Here is a 19664-nt window from a genome sequence, read left to right on the forward strand (position 1 = left end):
CACAAATCTCAACTCCCAAGTCTAAAATTTTAAATTAAAATTGAATTTTAATTCAAAATTTTACAGATTTTTAAATTAAATTTAATTAAATAATTTAAAATTTATTAATTAAAAAATCGGGTATTTCGGGTATACCCGATACCCGAATTTTTAACACCCTAAGTACCCGACCCCGACCCCGACCCCTAATTTTTCGGGTATAGGGTACCCGATACCCGATTTTTTCGGGTCGGATAATCGGGTACCCTATACCCAAACCCTATCTTCCCACCCCTAGTTCCGCCCGCCAAGCAACACAAAATTTATACCCTTCCTTATTTATTTTAATTCTTATTTTTATCGTATTTCTATCGGATCGTATTTAATCATGTTTTTATTAGTACTTTCGAATAGACGAGAAATGATACTTCCAATGATGCATTACAAATGACACTTTTAATAACATAAAATGATACTACGCAAATGGTACTTTGTAAATGATATTTTTTATAGAATCAAATAATACTTTATATAAAAATAAATGATATATTATAGATGACATTTTTAATGCATGCAAATGACACTTTTAATATATGCAAATGATAAATTTGAATGTGGCCGAAAAGGGCATAAGCAAATATATATATATATATATATATATATATATATATATATATATATATATATATATATATAATTAAACAAAATTAATATTGGACCGAGCGAACGGACTGGACCGAATAGGTACATGACATGCTTGATATGAGTATTGAACCCACGAACTCCTGGTCTCGTGGTTTAGACCATGCGATTGCTCAGTTGATATTAATTTCATTCGTTCAGTATATATAAGTATCACTAAAAAATAAGTAGAAACAATATACTCGCTTGGCCATTTTGAAGAAGGAAACACAATAATTTGCCACTAATTGAAAAAATACAAAATCTGACCATTTTTTACGTGTTATGACTGTTTTGCTCTTAATTAGGGCAGATCGAATTCGGATTTATGCATAGATTAGGCACACATGGCACTATTAGTGCCAATAGTGTCATACACGAATGGTACTAGTGACCACTTCACACTATTAGTGCCAATAATGTCATGCACGAATGGTACTAATGACCATATTAGTGTCAACAATGTCATCTACTTGTACCGATACACTGTCTTGTCTTATATAGATGAGTACAGTTATATGACCATTTTGATCACTTCCCCGTAGGGTTTAGATTATCCATTTAGGGATTAACTTATCATTTAGAGTTTAGATTCCCCATTTAGGGTTTAGATTATCCATTTATGGTTTAAATTCTCCATTTAGGGTGCTGCATGAGTGGTACTTATGACCATATTAGTATCATATACTCTCTCTTATGTAGTGTTGCACGAATGATACTTATGGTCATATTAGTGCCATATACTCTCTCTTATGGTCACTAGTACCATTCGCGCATGATACTATTAGCACTAATAGTGCCATATGCGCCTAACCCGCGCACAAACCCGAATTTGGTCCGCCCTAATTACGGGCAAAACAATCTTAAAATGTAAAAAATGATTAGATCTTATATTTTTTTCAATTAGTGGCCAAATATTGTGTTTCATTTTTCAAAATAACTATTTCAAAAGCGCTCTCAAATAAGTATATATTTCATGAGTTTGTATTTAGGTATTTTAAATGATAATTTTTATTAGTAATTATATTCAAATATTCTTTTATGCATAATTTTGTTTTCTGAAAATACTACTCACTCTGTCCCAATAAAAGTGGCAACCTTTTTATTTTGGTTTGTCACACTAAAAGTGGTCACTTTCTTAAAATAAAAATATTTACTTTAATTAAGCCTAATTAATTAATCTAATTAAAATGTCTAACTAAACCTAAATGATAATTAAATAAATTCACACACACACAAAACTCACACTCACCCCCCCCCCCCCCCCACCCCAACCCCCGCCGCCAGACCGCCCAGGCGACAGCAGCACCGGCCTCTGCTCTCTCCCTCTCGCCACCCCCATGCTTTCTCTCTCTCTTCCTTCCACTCCCTCGCCATCACCCCCCAAAACTCCGCCCTCTCTCTCTTCCCCCATCTCTTTTTCTCCTCGTCACCACGCCGCTTCAAGATCAGCTTATCCACATGCACAAATACAAGGCTCATTTGCTGCCACCGTTAGCTGTTAATGGAATTTGAGGGCTAGAATCGACGACGGTGGCCTTCGCCGTGGTCGCCGAAAATTGAAGTTGGGGCCGCGATTTGGGTGTCTAGTTTGGAGGCCTAGGGCTCCGATGGTGGCGGCCCTATCGCTGACTAATCAGAGCAAGAAAGAGGGGAGAAATAGAGGGGTGATCGGAGAAGAAGGTGAGTTTTTTTTTTTATTCCGGCTTGTGGTGAATTTTTTTCCCGGCGCTATCGTCGTCGATTCTTCTTCGCCGCCGCTCACTGCTCGTCCCTCAATCTGCAGGTGAAATTATATATCGACGTCAATTCTTCCCTTTGTTCTGTACTTTTAAGAAGGATAAAATTATCGAAGAGCTACAATTGTTGTAGAATTTCTTGTGTTGGCTTGAATTAGCTTTCGTCGGTTGCACAAATATCATTTTCAGATTTGCTATGTTTTTCTTGTTTCTGAAATTGTTACGCTAGGTTGATGGTTGAAGAAGATGGATGGAAGAAAGTAGAGTACTAATTATCTCATTAATTTTGGTGGACCATATTCAATTAACTCATACTCCCTCCGTCCACAATTTAAAGCCCTACTTCCCCTTAAATTTTTGTCCACAATTTAAAGCCCTATTCTGCTTTTTGTACTTTTTTACCCTCCCTCTTTATTTAAAATTACTATCATTTGCCATTAATGGACCCACCTTACAACACCTTTATTATTTTTATATTCTATATTTATTACACTTTATCACTAGTGGACCCACCACACAACACCTTTAACATTTTAGTCAACTACTTTATCACTTTAGTCAACTACCATTTTATTTCATCCACATCACCATTTTCAGTTTTCTTAGTCTCCGTGCCCACATCAAAGTGGGGCTTTAAATTATGGACGGAGGGAGTAATAATGAATTTCTTAATCTACGTGCCCAAAAGAAAGTGACCACTTTTATTGGAACGGAGAGAGTATTATTTTAACATAAATATTATTTGATGTTAAGTTTTTTACATGTTTGAATTAGTAATTGAGTAATCAAGAAATATTCAAAACATAATTTGATACACGTGTTACTTATAACATATGATTCAAAATACCTACTCTCTCGGTTCACAAAAAAATTGTCATATTATAGATATCACGAATTTTAATAAAATGTAAGTGAAATTATAAGTGAAGTAAGCGTTTCATTTTAAATATGAGTAAAATTGTACTCTCTCCCTTCGTTTCATTAAAGTTGGCCACATTTCATTTTTAGTTTGTCCCATTATTGTTGGCTACTTTCTAAACGAAGGAAAAATAAGACTTAATTAAAGCCACTAACTTAATTTAATTAAAACTTCTACTTAAATCTAAATCCACTTTAAATAAAAAAACACACACACACACAAAACACACGCACAGACCCAAAACCTCTCCCTTCTCTCTTCTTCTCCGGCGGCCGACAGCAGCGCCGGCCGCCGTCCCTTCCCTTCACCTCCATCTCCCTCGTCTTTGCTCTCTCCCTCTGTCTCTCTCGTTGAGCGCGCACACACACACACGCACGCACAACAGCACCACCGACGCCACCCCCTTCTTCCCCGACGGAGAGCACCGCCGCCCACCTCGTCTGCGGCGCGGGTTTGCTCTGATTTGGCAGTTCTGGGTTTGCCTCTCCGCCGCTCCGCCTCTCCAGTCGGCGCTGCCTCTCCAATTTGGGGCTAGGGCTTTGCCTCCGCCGCTGATTTGGGGTTAGGGCTTTGCCTCTCTCACACGCACGCACCAACAGCTTCAGCCCCTCCCCCATTCTCTCTTATTCTCCGACAGCAGCTCCGGTTGTCGGCCGTCGTCCCGCCCCCGACCTCCCTCTCCCTCTCCCGCCGCACGTCGCCGTTTGGTTTTGATTGGGGTTTGATTTGGTTTTGAGGAAATTGGAGTCTGATTTGGTTTGGATTTTTTGATTTTTTGGTTTTTGATTTTTTGGTGACAGACAAACTCGCATAGCCAGAAAATTTGGGGCGTTTGTTGCCGTCGCGATCGCCGTTGGTCGAAAAATGGAGAAGAAGACACAGATTTAGGTTCAAGAAAGACTTAATTAACTCTTTAATTTTGGTGGACCACACTTAATTAACACATAACAATCCCTTTCTTAATCTCCATGTCGAAAAGAATGTGGCCAACTTTAATGGGACGGAGGGAGTATGAAACTTATTATAAATGAAAGTGACAATTTTTTTATGAATGAATGTAGTGGGCAAAATTTGTCAACTCAGCTCAAGCCCAATTAACATTTCAAGCTGGACTAATGAGCCGAACAAACCCGGCCAGTCCAGCCCGACAAACCTCGGACCAACTTGGATCATTAACAAGGTTGTCCCAATTACTTAAGAAAACTTGTCGTCTAGCCCAATAAGTGAAGTTATACTTATCACAGGATCAACCTGGACCGACCCAGGTTGACTATCCACTTTAGGTCCAAATTGTCTAAACAGTCGGGCTGCATTCGGCCTAAGCCCAACTAGCTAGTTTGCCAGTTTAACACAATCCTAAAAAGTCCAACTAGTCAAACGGACTGGTCCGTCTAGCCCGAAAAACTATAGATCGACTTAAATCCACAACCAAGCTGGATATATCGCATGCGGCCCAAGGGTTATAGCCGACCTGGATTGACGAAGTTATAAGACCTAGCCGTCAAAACCCTAAAAAAGGTCGCCCAGCCGTCAAACCCTAAAAAGACGTCTTCCACTAAGCTGACGCAGTCAGAGGGGAATCTTCATGATCCCGTCCAAATCGCAACAACCGGAGGGATGAGGGTTTTGACGGGGCCAGGCTGTAAAAACCCTAGCGGCTGGATGTCTCCTATATAAACATCCAGACTAGATCATGAAGGGACACGAAATTCTACTTGCTCTCTACTTCTTGAACTCTCTCTCTACTCTGCCGCCAGGCTGATTACTCTTCCAAGTCGGATACAGCCAACTTGGCCTATCTCCGCCTCCCATATTCCATTATCACAACTTACTGTCACCGTTTCCACCCTCCGACGCCGCCTACAGCCTGGAATAACCGCGCACTCTAGCCTGCTTTTCTCTCTTATTTCAATTTACTTATCATTCTACTTCGCTATTCCGTTACTGACTTGAGCGTCGGAGGCTCTACGGTTGACACCCCCTCCCGGTGCTCAACCTAGGGCTCTTACGTGTTCTTGTGTTGACAGGTTGCTAGTGCCCAATTTATCCGGACGTGCAGACGTCAACTTCAATTGTAGATTTTAACCTCTACAATGAATAGACTAAAAAGAAAATTATGACAATTTTTTATGTGAATGAAGGTAGTATAACATATATCTCCACCTCAATAATAATAATAATAATAATAATAATAATAATAATAATAATAATAATAATAATAATAATAATAATAATTCAGAATGAGGCCAGGGGTCATCCTTGTCCTTTTTTTTTTTTTGTTGCAGCCGTGAACAGCTCATTCTTGGATTTATGAAGTCGCGTGCTAGGACAAAAGAAAAGCTAATTGGATTTTTACAAAAAAAAAAAAATGTAAATCAATTATTGACCAACAAATAACTAATAAAAGCCAATTTACTTATAGCTATTTTGTAATTTAGTCAATTCTCATAATCTTGTCAATTTAGCCAAAAGAATAAAATTCCGCTCATCTATACTATATTAAAAAGAGAGTTTACAATTTGAAATCAATTTTAAAACTGAGTGATAATTTTGTAGTTATAATAAAATAAAAGGTATATGTTTAAACTATATATTTTTCTGTTTATTTTCATTTTCTTTAACTTCTTATTTATTGTTACATTTCTTTCCAAAATTATGAAATTCGATTAATTATAAAATATTTAATATGCATATCAAATTAAAGATCACGATAAGAGCTTTAATATGATATATTTTATGAAAATATTTGATTTAAAATGTAAAAATTAAATTTGTTTAAATACTAAAGTTTTATAAATTTCTCTCTCATCTCTCATCGTTTTTGAATAAATATATTTTTAATTCTTTTTAATTAGTATTTTATTTTTAAATTTTTAACTTATTTTTTTGTTTTTATTTTTCATAATATCAAATTTTATAATTGTGATTTTTTTTATTTTTTCAATATTCAATTCAAATACATTCAATTAAAATTAATTTTTTATTATATTTATAAATATAATAATTGAATTAGTATTAATTTTATATAAATATAAATTTTAAAATTATTTTCCCATGCATTGCATGGGATGCAAATGCTAGTTTAATAAAAAAGAATAATAATGCCCAATTATACGAATTTTCACACGTTTCTAGTTTTGCAATGAACTTAAAATCATGCTTTCAAATATACAAAATTTCAACTCTTTTTTCTAATTTTATACACAGAATATTTTTTTTGTTGAGGTGGAAATCAAAATTGTCAACGTGACATAAACGGAAGTCTTCCTAAACAATGTAGTTGGACATTAGGTACATTACACCATATAAATACAACAAATCAACAAGAAATGGAACATGCAGCCGTAGAAAGTACTAAGAGTTGCATGAACACCGACTTTTATTGTTTCATGTCTCACTTCTTATTGATTCGTTAAATATATTTTTGTGCTCTTATAGTGCAATCTATCTAATGTCATTAGGAAAACTTCCATTTCAGCCACTTACATAGTTTCAACTTTCACCTCAACATTCATTTGATGGAAATATAAGTTGTGTGCAAAATTAGAAAAATGAAAATTCATATATTTAGAGACATTCGTGCAAAATAGAAATATGCGAAAGTTCATATATTTAGATACTATTACCCTAAAATGATCAAAATTAACTGATGTGGTTGACAAATATTCTCACTGTACAAGCGTCTCCGCATAAGAGTTGAACCCTGAAATCAATGTACACACTAAACATATATCACTCTCTCATCATGTCTAGCAACCTATTTTTTAACCAAAGATAGGATTTATGTTTTTCTTGCATATAAAATTCCGAACGACATTAGTACATATCGTATAAATCATGATTCATATATAAACCAAGCAATAGTTTCCCTCTAAAGCCAAAATATTCACATAAATGTAACACAATTTCACTACTGAGGCAAAGCACAAGGAACACAATTTCACTCCTAATTTGGAGGTGAATTTCAAAAGCAATGGTAAGAGAGAAAATACTGAAGAAGTATCAAGCGGATAATCATGCATCCAGCTGAAAGGCGTCACAGGAGACCGTCAAACACACGTCATCAACAGCGTACATATATACCATTTGTAGCATATGACATCGTCTTGAAATAAATCCGTGCAACGATTTACCTTTCTTGATGTTCTGCATTGAGAAAGGCAAATGTGAAGATCAAGTAACACCAAAATGACAAACCTTCACGAATTTAAATGTGAGTTTGTGTAAGATCTTCTTAGGTTTTCAGTTAGCTCTAGCCTCGAATGTAAGGCCGTGAGAAATGGATAATGTAGAATGTTGCTTTAAATAAATAGGAAGAGAAGCATTAGCTTATTGCAAAGTTAGTAACTGTACCTCAGCAGTAACAGAACATAAGGACATGGAGAGGTCATTCACAAATCATAACCCTTTACGCTGGAAACCTTCTCGTCCCCACCTCATCAATCTTTGAGCTCTTATGCTGCATTTGTTACAAACAAGTGAGAAGAGAAAGAAACCTTGGTCAAAAGATCAAGGAGCTATAACCGATATTATTTTTCTCCATGTCACCTTACTTTTCTTGTGTTTCTTAACTCCACTGGTATCATCATCTCCTTCTCGCTTCTTTCTCTGGATTCACCATCATAATTTACATAGCAGAGTCAATCTATTGAAAAATTGAGAGATATCGGAGAATGAAGCAAACTCTTTCTGGGTAAAAGGTCTTTGGAAGAAAAGACTATGAAAGTGAAACAAATTAAAGTTCGCACGGGACGGGACTGATATTAACCACTTATGAGACGTCTCTGTTTCCTCCTTCACTCTTCTCAATTAGTAAAGGAAAAAGGGGAACTATTCAAGGTCCTTGTGTTTCATGAAACAGAATGGTGGATGCAAAGCAATCAATAGTTGAAAGTCATTTGACTAGCTTGTAAATCTCTAAACTCTCAAGATCAGATTACACTCTTTACCCAAGAAAAGCAGCAAGAGTGGCATTAGTTAAAAACCTTGTCATGTTTATCTCGCTTTTTCTCCTTCTCCTCTTTACTTTTTCTGTGCTTCTTACGCTCCTTATCTTTCTCCTTGTGTTTGTCCTTGTGCTTTTTATGCTTGTCCTTGGCTATAGAGGCACTTTTGGATTTTACAGCAATCGTGGGGATTCCCATTTCAGCCTAAAACAAACCATGAGTGGTTAATACTCATCTCAGCTTAAAATTTATCAAAGTTATGATTCTAAATATAGAGAAACACAAGCTGGGTCGTAAGTTTAGGAAGTTATAATAGAAAAACAATCGACCATAATTAGTAGTATTTCAATAAAAAAGTGCAATCTCAAAGATGCATTTGACAAACTACTTACAGGAGACAGGTTGACAGATGCTGATTCCTGAAGGTGGAAGGCTTCTCCAAGTACATCTAAGTTAAATGGCTTTATACATGCAGAATTCTCTCTTGATAATGTAGTCTGAACAAGCTGATCCAATTGCATCCCTTCCCCTTTCCTGATCTCTGTGTCACCAACCACGTTGGAGAGGTAGTGCGTGTCCAGAACTGACACAGGACGTGAATTCTTGCAGAAAAAGTCGTGATGAGGTAACAACTTGAAGTGACTTATAAGATCTCGAGCACCTGTAAGTTCTCTTGGCCCTACTTTCACAAGAGTGCCAAGTTGGTGTGTATTTAGAATGTTATATGAATTATAAGCTGATAATATTGGAAAAGCAATAGAGATAATTAGTAGTAGTATTAAATAAGTATTCAAAAGGGAAACAACTAAACAGTTAGAATTTTCAATCACTCACACGACAGGACTTAGATCTCACAAATTTGTGGCTCTGAAATACCGCATACCACAATCTTGAAATGGGATCAGAAACTTAGATTAAATTAATCCCCACCTGTTCCTTGCATAATAAAATTAAGAGGAACTCTGAAACTTGTTTGATCGGTCCACTTTGCATTTATTCTCTAGGCTTTTTCATTATGGCTAAAAAGATGTGGCCCATTAAAGTCGAAAGGAACCTAACTGAAAACTCAGTAAAAAATCTAGAGAATATTATTCCACAATAATGTTCACACTATTATCCAGGGAGTTAAAAGGCTAGCTCTAGGAAGCTGTTATTACACATTCTGTTGTGTGCTTTCTATTTGTCAATAAATAAATTCTTCCGTGTCTATGTGAAATGGGTTGGAGAAGGGAAAATAAGCTCAAAATGAGCTGTGGTGCAATAATGGAAAGTAATATATGATACTTTCAAAAACATATAGAATTTTATTTACAAACTCTCATCACTATAAGCAATTAACATACCTTTTCCAAACCTATTGATAGTACCATCCATTTTATCAGCTGGGAGGAACAAGAGCACTAGCCCCTGGTACGTTAAAGCAATGAAACAAGCCATTAATCAACAGCAAGCTAAATCCTTATCTGCAGAACATAGTTGAACCATACAAAAAACTACCTTGTTTGTTTCACAGTAGAGCCTACCTCCAAACTGCCAAAATACATATCCAACCAATAAATTCCTCAAAATTTTCAACATTAACTAAACTTGCGAATTGCAACTTTTGCAAAGGGTAATTACAACAGAGCATCCGAACTTCATGAGACTATATGATCTTTTTCCAAATATCAGTAGGCTAGTTATCTTAACTTTACAAAACTCGCACTTTGCCACTTTAAGGTCTATAGTTTTCAAGATTTCAAACAGCATTCGCTCAAATACACGACAAGTATAACCTTCTAAACAGTTCTTTCTTTAAGAAGTGCAAGATCATGAGTGAATCCCTTAGCCAACTTCGACAAATTTAGGCTTTCAGGTGGCCAAGTGTGAGAGAAAACAAATCATACAATAAGGTGCACGTTGTGAACGTTGTTAATTGATGTATCAAAAAATTAGCCAAGCAACCAACTGCATCCAGCAAAGGAGCAGCTATTACACAATGCAACTAAGAATTTTAACAGAAGAAACGCCAAAGGTTATCCGCATTAGGATAGTACAAATACATGAATTAACCAACGACGAAATTCAATGACGTTAAACAACCCAAGAAACCGGTCCACATTCACATAACTGAACTAAGATAGCGATGGAAAAGATCCGCGCATTGAAACGTTCAGAATAAAATGAAAAATTCCAGAAAACTGAAAAGTGTAAATAAAACCAGCAACAAAGGAATTTTGACCCGAAACACACACTCACTGCAGAATGTTGGCGGCAGATTTTCTGTACTTGTTTTCGATGAATTCGATTCCGCCCAATCAAATACTCTCACTTATTCCTAATATCGATTTTAGGTTTTTGGAAGCAAAAGATGGTTTGAGAAAAAACTTTCCAAACAATTTGGTGCTATTCTTGGATCTGAATACGCCAAAAAAATTGTGAGTTTGTGGCACAAGAAAATAAATGTAAAAGACAAGTTCTCTTTTTCTTTTTTTTTTCCTTTTTATTATGCTAAAGACAAGCTCTCTTTAACAAAAAATAAATATGGTTCATGTAATAAGGCACTATCGATAAAATAATTCAATTTTTTTACATGTTTACTTTATTAGAAAAAATAAATAAATACATTCTAATATTCTTAATTAAAGTAGACTGACTTTTTTTTTCTTTTTGAGAAGGCGAGGATAATTTATTGATCACAAGAACATGGAATGTGGAGATGACCCACCACAAAAGACGGAGGTTCATTCCATATATGATGTGAAGTAATATCTCTCGCGACTTTTGCTAAATTATGAGCAATGACATTGCGATCCCTCTTGATATGACGAACACTAAATCTCGGAAGAGACGAGAGTTCATGGCGGCAAAAATCAGCTATAATCCCCATCTCCAATTTATTTCTACCATCCACATTAATTACATCGCAAGCTATCTTACAGTCCGATTCCACTATGCCGTTAGTGTTGATTTATGGCTTATAAACTGAAACCAGATACTGAAATGTCGGAGGACTGAAGTCTTAAGCCAACTGAAGACTGAAACCAAATTAGTCGACTGAAGACTGAAGCTAATTAGTTTTCAGTTTCCAGATCTGTTTTCAATTGGCCATGATCAGTTTTTTCTTTCGATATAAATACTGGATAAGGGAGATTAGTTTGAGAGATGGTCTCATTGTAGAAGGGGTGAATATTGAGTAAGTACAGATTGAGAGTGAGAAAGAGAGAGAGCGGTTAGCATAGCCATTATTGTGAGCTTGAAGCTCTCGATTGTATCTGTAATCTCAATATTCCGATAGTGAAAAGATCCAAAGATCCCCTCCCGTGGATGTAGGGTTTTTCCCGAACCACATAAATCGTTGTTTCGTTTCTTGTTATTTTCAATTTCGTCGATTACACTAACAGTTAGCATAACCTAGCTCTTTGATCCAAGAAAGAGCCTCCTTAATGCCGATCAGCTCTCCTTCCTCCACACGGCGTCTGCCCAGAATTTTCACGGCCTTCCCCATGATATAGTTACCAACATGATCTCTAAGAACAATCCCAACACCCATGGCGCCAACATCATCAAAAAAGGCAGCATCAACACCACACAAAACTGATCCTAAAGACAGTCCATGCCATCCCACACAGCCACAGGTGGTCACCGAAGACAGCTGGGAAATCGCAGTTGTATCTACACTTCGTGCTGAAAGCCAGTCCATCCGCGCACTGACCGCCAACGTAACAGATCTCGAAGGGGTCGGATAGGTGCTCTTCCAAACGACAACATTCCTATCCTTCCATATTTGCCAAAGAACCGTGCAAATATTAGCTTTAATATCGCTATTCGCTACCTCTATGATCGAGAATAAAGCATGATGGAAAGACTCGCTCCGGGCGATAATGGGATCTACCACAGCTTCCAAGTGACTAAGACGCCAACATTCCTCGGCGAACGGGCAATGAAAAAACGTATGCCAAAGGTTTTCAAAGCCACTATTGCAAGTAGGGCACTCACCTCCCACCGTAATCCCCCGAGAGAGCAGATTCTCTTTAGATGGAAGATTGTTCCTAGCAGCACGCCACAGGAAGTGTCGAACCTTGGGAGGGACATTAATTTTCCATAAACCATTCCAATTCCCATCCGAGCTATGAGAGACATCAAGAGTCGCAAGATTGTAAGCCGATTTCACAATATAGCTCCCGTTATCAGAGTAATGCCAGACCAAAGTATCCTCACCTGCATTAGGGAGAAGAGGAATGTTTATAATATTGTGAAAATCTTCTTCACTGACCATAGATTTAATGAAATCAAAATCCCAGCTGTGAGAATCCGGTAGCATCATCTCGTGAACTTTTAAACCAGCATAACACACGAAAAGATCCCTCCTTACGCAGGCCATGGATCTTGAAACACGCGAACTCGGGCACCGTCACCAATACGCCAACAAACACCACGTCTCACAAGCTCCTGCGCTGAACAAATGCTACGCCAAGAGAAACTTGGGTTGTGACCAACTTTGGCATTAAGAAAATCAGTGTGAGGGAAATACTTCGCCTTTAGCACACGGCAAACAAGAGCACCTGGGTCATGAATGAGTCGCCAACCTGTTTTGCCAAGAAGAGCGATGTTCAGCAACTGACGAAAACCCGAACCACTGACTTTTTTTTTTTTTTTGAGAAGAGTAGACTGACTTTTTTAAATTCATTGATTGAAATTAAATAACCAAAATTAAAACGGGGGAATAGGATTGGGAGCGTGTTTTCTGGGGCCAATTATCAAATTTGTGAAGAACATAAATTAAAGTATGCAATGAAGAACAAAATTCAAATTTCATTCTAATTTTTTTGGGAATTCAAATTTCCCTTTTAAAATCTCAAAAACACAAGTACACAATCCTCTATATAAGTTGGCCACAATACATATTTTTAATAAACATCGTGCAGTTTTACCTATAAATAAATAAATAAATAGACATGCAGCCTCTAAAATTCTCGAAAAGCCACAAAATGAGGCAAAATGATTAAATGACAGGTGAAAGGAATTTTATTGTTCAATGAATTTTATTGTTCAATTCCTTCTCCAAGACAATAAAGGTGGGAAGCCAAAAAGTGTGGAGATTTAAAAGTAATCGTCAAATTTGGTGTTTCTCGGCAGACCGTGAGTCATCTATGGCATGGACTACTGCAAATATTCAACAACAAAATAGTGAGCAAATTAATTAACATATAGTGGCAAAATACAGAAAATAAAGCGCAAGCGAGTACAAATTACTAGGAATTAATTTCACGCTTGAAATTAAGCAAGAGATCCACAATTTGAAAACTTACAAGTGGAATAAGTCGCAAGAGAGCACAGTTGGACAATGAATTAACAAATGTTTGATCAAAGCTCATGCAAAGTGTTGTAAAGCCCAACTTAACAGCTCCTACCAAGTTGTTACAGCTAAGATTTTTACTCGAAGCCATCGAATATGACATAATTCTTAAGGTTCTTAAATTCAAAATGATTTGGTGAAACAATGCATTTCCTAATGGAGAATGGAATTATAAATGGCATGAACTATCCAATGAAATTAACGTTGGTTTCTTCTTAGGATCAGAATTGAAATTAACGTTGGTTTCTTCTGTAATTAATTCCTGTGTTTATCTGTGTTTCTTCTTCTATCAATTCACTCTAGATAAGTTAACTGCTTTCTTTAATTTATTTATGCCTAGAGTGAAGTAGATTAACGACGAACCTATTCCAGTCACCCTATTTAGCCTTTCATGAGATTCGACTTAAGTAAACTCATTGCACTGCATGACCTCGAGTCAATTCAAAGAATTTTGAGTTGAAACATCAATGCAAATAAAAGTATAAAAAACATTCTCAAAAAAGAAAAAAAAAACGTATAAAAAAACATTTTTATTTTTTTTATGCAACAATGTGAACGCAGTCATTTTTTTAACAGTTTTACTCGTAGTGTTACGCACCAAAAATAAAAATAAAAAGGAAAATTAATTACATATCATCCTTGTACACAAATTAAATGTGTCAGAATCAGAAAATACCAGCGAGAACCTAAAATTGGTTAAAATATAAGGATAAGAAAAAAAGAAACGAAAAAATAGCACTATACTTAAATAAGAGAAAAATATCCTTCTCGAACAAACTGATGCGGCATCATTGCAGATCATTCAAAAATTTACCTGAATTTGCATTATACTTCCAGCAACCCAGATTCTGCTCCTGCAAATGCAAATCTATTGAGTAAAACTGCGGTAGGGTTACAATAACAACCACCTGACGTTCAAAAGTAGAGATCGAGTTTCAGGATTCCACATGCGTTTGTTCAAGCACTAAATCGCTGTCTCAGCTCGGAGCTGGTCTTCCATTGTTGTTATCTTGTTGATTCCCATCGGGTGTTGCTCCAGAGAACATCCCCATCATAGACCTGAAAGCACCAGATATCTCCTCAGGCAGCTCATTGACGTTGAAATTTACATTGCCACCTACTGTGACTCCTGGCTCGTCGTGTGGACCAGCTTGACTCGCTCCCTCAGGTCCATCTTGAAAGTGTTCAGGGAATATGTTGCCAGTCATATTCATCATCATGCTAGTGATATCAGGAGGAAAACCATTCATGTTGAAAGGCATGGAAAATGGAGGTGGAGGTGCTGATGCCGAACTACTTCTTGGTCGACCTTCATGTTGGTGGCTGGACTGTCCATGACTCGTGGAGGTCGAACTCTGTGAAAGGGAAACAGCAGCTATAAATAAAGTTCGGAACTATTGCTCATATTTAAAAAAGTTTAATTGAACTGTAAAGATTCAGTTTGAGGTACATGTAATACGGTTATCTCTCAATCTGTTGTTTCAACACAAGTGATGTTGCATTCCCAAATATTCTTAAAGGTAAATGATATTCTTAAACCCCAGCTTTACTAGTATAGTACCTGACCAGATCCTGCTCTATGTTGCTCGTCTTTCAGCTTCTGTTCGGCAACCTAGAATAAGAAAATAGGAATGATATTAAACATACTAACCATATTTAACAACTAACAAATCCTACAATATCCACAGCATATGTCAACTAACCCGAATATTTTCTCTCACTGAATCGTTATTAGGATCCAGCTGCAAGGCTGCCAACAAGACAATAATTCTATAAGATTCAACTTTTGTATGTAGTACATCTTCACAAGGTCAACCTATATGATCTCAACTAACATATTCACAGAACCATAACATAGCGGCAGGTACATAACATCAACTGACATCTGAAACAATATGAAAGGTTCTGTAAGAGTTTGTTCCATACCATTCCATCTAAAGCTTATGCATGAAAACTATGTCAGCCGTTTACTTATGGCAAAATGACAGAAGAATCTAGAGAAACTAAGATAGTAACTAATCTGATTAAAACTACATTTTGTTTCATTTCATAAACTTAAAAGGAAAACCTTTTTTCAATTAAAACCACCAACCTTTTGTAAATCCTTTATCAATCGCATCCCTGTACTTCCCTTGGGCATAGTAAGCAAATCCCAAGCGACTATAAGCCTTGCTATAATTTGGATTGATTGCCATGGATTTCAAACAATCTTGAACTGCTTCATCATATAGTTGAATCTGGGTATATGCAGCTGCCCTGACAAATTTTAGGTAAGCACTAAGGACTTGAAAAAACCAACAAAACATAAAATCGGCATATTGACACAATTAGGATGTCATTTTGATGGTATGAAGGCTCAAGATATAAAATAGATGATTTTTAATCTACATAAATATGATACTAACCTGTTGCAGTAGTAAACAGCATTGTCATCACATAGAGCAATGGCAAAAGTATATAGTTCAACTGCTTCTGTGTAGAGTTTAGACTGCATGGCCTTGTTACCTATCAAAAGAAGATACTCTTATGAGGAACAAAAAGATTTATCAACAAGAGGATGAGTAAGTCGTTGTAAAGGAATGAGTAATTGATTAGACATATTTTATACGCATATTTGGAGAATTTTTGGTGCATTCTAGTGCTTAATCATGTCATATGGAGATTAATATAGCGTTCATGAATTATTTTGGTGGTTTTGATAAATTTCGATGAATTGGTGGATTTTTGAAGATATTTGAAGTAGTTCGATTGCATGAAGCTGGATGATGAATGGATCAAATTTAATTATGAAGAGTTGGGATTTGGAACTTTGTTTATTTAAATTAGTTAAGCTTTTGTTAGTTGGGCTCAACCCACTTTTCGGCGTTTAGTTGTTAGGTTAGGAATAGGATTTGAATTTTTCCCATTCAATTTTGCAATTCCATTATGTATTCTAAAGAGGGACATCTACTAACTTGGTAGAGCATCTAACTCAATTTTTATGTACAAAAACTTGAGGGGTACACTAGGGGGTCAAAAGGTTCCCACCCAACGGCATTCCACGATATTTGATTGGGCCATTCAACCACATTACGACAATATTAATTTTCCAGATTTCTCCCAAATATGTTTCCTTTTTTAGTTGAACAAGATAGATTTTCTTTTCAATTACATTATTGCGAAATCATGTAGTTAAAAAAAAACATGGGGACTATGCCCTATTAGTTCCTATTTACATTATTGATAAATTTCTAGCATGTGTTTTTTTGGTTTAAGAATTTCAGGTCAAAGTACCTTGTGTCTTAAAGGTCTCTGCCAGCATTTTCTGATCAAAAGTTTGACATCCTGCTGTTTGCATTTCCTGCTAACACCAGGAAAATGATATACAATCAAATGAATCACCAAAACCTACATTGAGTTGCCTCAATCATCTGGTGCTCAGAAGACAGCGTGACATTGAAGAAATGCCTGGTGCATGTATGATGTAAGTAGAATAAGATTGCCGCTTGATATCCACAAAATGAATGACCTTGGCCAAGTAACATGCATGAATATAAAGAACTCTCAACAAAGAAAAGGCTAGTGAAGCACTAAATGGTAGCTATCCACGCTTCCCACATCATTAATGTTGAATCAACATACCATGTAAAATGTACAATCATAAAACTATAAATAATTTCCATATCAAGTTAAGCACCTCATACCTGCACAGCATTATGAAATAGATATGTTGCTCTGTCAAGCTGGATCTGATCATCATTCCCATCAGGCATTCTTCTGAAATAGTGGAGCTTTTCAAGAGCACCAAAGAACTGCCCAAAAAGTTCATCTTTTCCTGTTAATGCAAAATACAGAGTTATCCTTTATTGGAAGAATACATTCTTAACTTATAAGGGAAAATATACAAATGATCCCCACTATTCTCCCATTCTCAAGATCAATCAAGTTAAGGACAAATAGGTGGAAAAACCTCCTTTCATAGATGGCAAACACAAATATGGTATTCTATCCTTGTCTCCTCACCTTCATCAGAATCAACTTAGTCAAGCCTAAAGCAGCATAACTAATATTCAGAATGCTGCAATAAACAGGTAGTGTGAGCTTTATGCCACAAATCTCATTTCCTCTGAAGCAATGTGTTCCAAAAGGAAAGAAAATCGGCTCATATTATAGGTTCTAGCCAAGAATTAAAACAATAGTACATCCGCTACCTTAGAAAGACGAGGTGCTTTAACTAGAACATGCAGTAAGACTTTTTGGTACTCTCAAAAAAATAATGTGAACTGTGTTAAGGAATGTAAGTGAGTCAAGTCAGTTGCTGAGCTATTTGGGCCAATCAAGAAAACCCTACCTAAGTAACTCTCAAGTTCAAGCTCAGTGATATTTGAGTCAATAGGCATGCAATCCTAATCAAAATTAGTAGAGTTCAGGTCAATATTAGAGCTACTCGAGTAACCATCGAGCTTTATTTTAGTTTTTCAAACAGTACCAACATGTACTTAAGATGCAATAAAAACATTAATCAAGTAGAGTAGAGCTTGAGCTTATCAATTTTCTTGTCAAGTCATGTTAGGATAGCTAACGCCTGGAATTTTCTAGACGAGCTTACCTTGAGCCTAGCACTAGTTGACTTAGATTGATTAAGTAGTACTAATGGAAAGGTGGACAAGGAGGTAAGGATTTTTTTATCATATTTAAACAACAGCACAAACCTTGTTTCCTATCATAGCTCTAAGAATTGTTACATCTATAAGAACCATATACTCAATATACATAGGAAAAAGTGTTGCAGCCCCTACCAAGTGAATGTGGCTCCCTTGTCCTGTCCTTATCCTGAAATAGAACATCACAGAATTAGCGTCAGCCATTACATGAAATGGCACAATAACATAAAAGGAAAATATCCATACCTCACTCCCAACCCATGGCCCCACCAACCAACATAATCAATGATATAAAACTAATAAAACTAATAGAATAGAATTGCTGAGCACCGAGAACATCAAAGAAATATCCGGTCTCCGCCAAACTTAGAAAGACCTTACCAAAAAAAAGGCAAACACATACATTTTCTACTTTCCAACAGGTTGTGTTCTGATTATTTAGATCAGTTTTGATGGATTTAGGAGGCTCTAATCAAATGACTTCATATCAAACCTATCCAATTTTTAATCTTCTCAAATAAGGTAACTAGTTGTGTCGTGCGAAAAAATCGTGTGCACAGAGAAAAGTACAGTTGAAATTTGAGTCACAACCTAAATACCAAAACAATCACAATCCCAATATCACAAGCAACAAGGTAAGAAGAGGACCGATGATTGTGGTGCCACTGAAACTCCAGAATTCTTCCCACTAGACAAAGTCGGCGCCTCAGAATCACCATTGTTACCGAAACGCCTCTCAGATTCTTCTCTAGAACTGAAAATGTCGACTAGCGAGTCGATTTTCGACTGACTACCAATTGAAGACTGATCAATCTTAAAAACCTCCGCCAAGCATTCCTTTGCAACTTCAAGCGCTTCACTGTCAACTCCATCCGACGGTTCAACTGTATGTATTGAACAAATGATTTCACAAAACCTTCTTAGGCAAACCCCCGAAATCAATACAACTATTGGCCGACAATCAAAATCAAGTACGTGTAAACGGTGTAGAGAGATGATTACCGGAGCTGAGGAAGTGAAGGAAAGAACGGGCGATGCGGGTGGAGAGGGGGGAATCGGTTTTCAGATTCGCCATTGATGGACGGTGCAAACCTTCGCGCAATAATAATAAACTTTATTTATATTTATATTTTTAGTCACTTGAAAATTAGATTTTCCTTGGACGGATTTGTATAGGATTGAAAATTACTCGCACTATGCGAATCGTACAAAATTAATTGGTTTAATGTTTGATCTTCTCAACTTCATTTTTCCTTGTTATATTAACATGATTCTTTTTGAGAGATGGTATATACACATGATAAGCAAATAATAATTTCAAATCAGTGATGTATAAAACTAACATTCTTAATTTTTAATTCAATAATACAGTAAGTTCATATTGTGCTCATATTTGTATAACACAATAATATTTATATA

The 19664-nt window shown here is 36.4% G+C and overlaps 2 protein-coding genes and 1 long non-coding RNA gene across 6 annotated transcripts; 1 reads left to right on the forward strand and 2 right to left on the reverse strand.

Moving 5' to 3' along the window:
• Nucleotides 1-1919: 1919 nt before the first annotated feature.
• Nucleotides 1920-2553, forward strand: LOC131011889 (uncharacterized). The gene is made up of 2 exons (XR_009097133.1): nt 1920-2343; nt 2447-2553. It is a non-coding gene; the product is annotated as an uncharacterized LOC131011889 (long non-coding RNA).
• A 4589-nt stretch (nt 2554-7142) lies between these two features.
• On the reverse strand, nt 7143-10788 carry LOC131011890 (mediator of RNA polymerase II transcription subunit 19a-like). Of its 3 annotated transcripts, XM_057939786.1 has the most exons (8): nt 10503-10722; nt 9762-9794; nt 9608-9671; nt 8657-8943; nt 8304-8468; nt 7867-7926; nt 7672-7777; nt 7143-7464 (listed from the first exon to the last, which is right to left on the reverse strand). In XM_057939786.1, exons 3-7 carry the CDS (start codon nt 9636-9638, stop codon nt 7727-7729), a joined length of 594 nt encoding a protein of 197 aa, XP_057795769.1. In that variant the 5' UTR covers nt 9639-9671; nt 9762-9794; nt 10503-10722; the 3' UTR covers nt 7143-7464; nt 7672-7726. The 3 variants fall into 3 exon arrangements, with proteins under 3 accessions (XP_057795769.1, XP_057795767.1, XP_057795768.1); XM_057939784.1 differs by having other exon boundaries at nt 9762-10788; XM_057939785.1 differs by having other exon boundaries at nt 7872-7926; nt 9762-10783.
• A 3418-nt stretch (nt 10789-14206) lies between these two features.
• Nucleotides 14207-19380, reverse strand: LOC131011892 (uncharacterized). 2 transcript variants are annotated; one of them, XM_057939787.1, is made up of 10 exons: nt 19248-19380; nt 18894-19129; nt 18381-18414; nt 17286-17416; nt 16876-16942; nt 16008-16107; nt 15695-15858; nt 15306-15352; nt 15164-15214; nt 14207-14957 (listed from the first exon to the last, which is right to left on the reverse strand). In XM_057939787.1, the coding sequence occupies exons 1-10, from the start codon at nt 19318-19320 to the stop codon at nt 14580-14582; spliced, it is 1281 nt and encodes a 426-aa protein (XP_057795770.1). In that variant the 5' UTR covers nt 19321-19380; the 3' UTR covers nt 14207-14579. The 2 variants fall into 2 exon arrangements, with proteins under 2 accessions (XP_057795770.1, XP_057795771.1); XM_057939788.1 differs by lacking the exon at nt 19248-19380 and having other exon boundaries at nt 15695-15853; nt 18894-19130.
• Between the last annotated feature and the right edge of the window lie 284 nt (nt 19381-19664).

Source organism: Salvia miltiorrhiza, chromosome 2 (genome assembly GCF_028751815.1).
Source record: "Salvia miltiorrhiza cultivar Shanhuang (shh) chromosome 2, IMPLAD_Smil_shh, whole genome shotgun sequence".
Lineage (NCBI taxonomy): Eukaryota > Viridiplantae > Streptophyta > Magnoliopsida > Lamiales > Lamiaceae > Salvia > Salvia miltiorrhiza.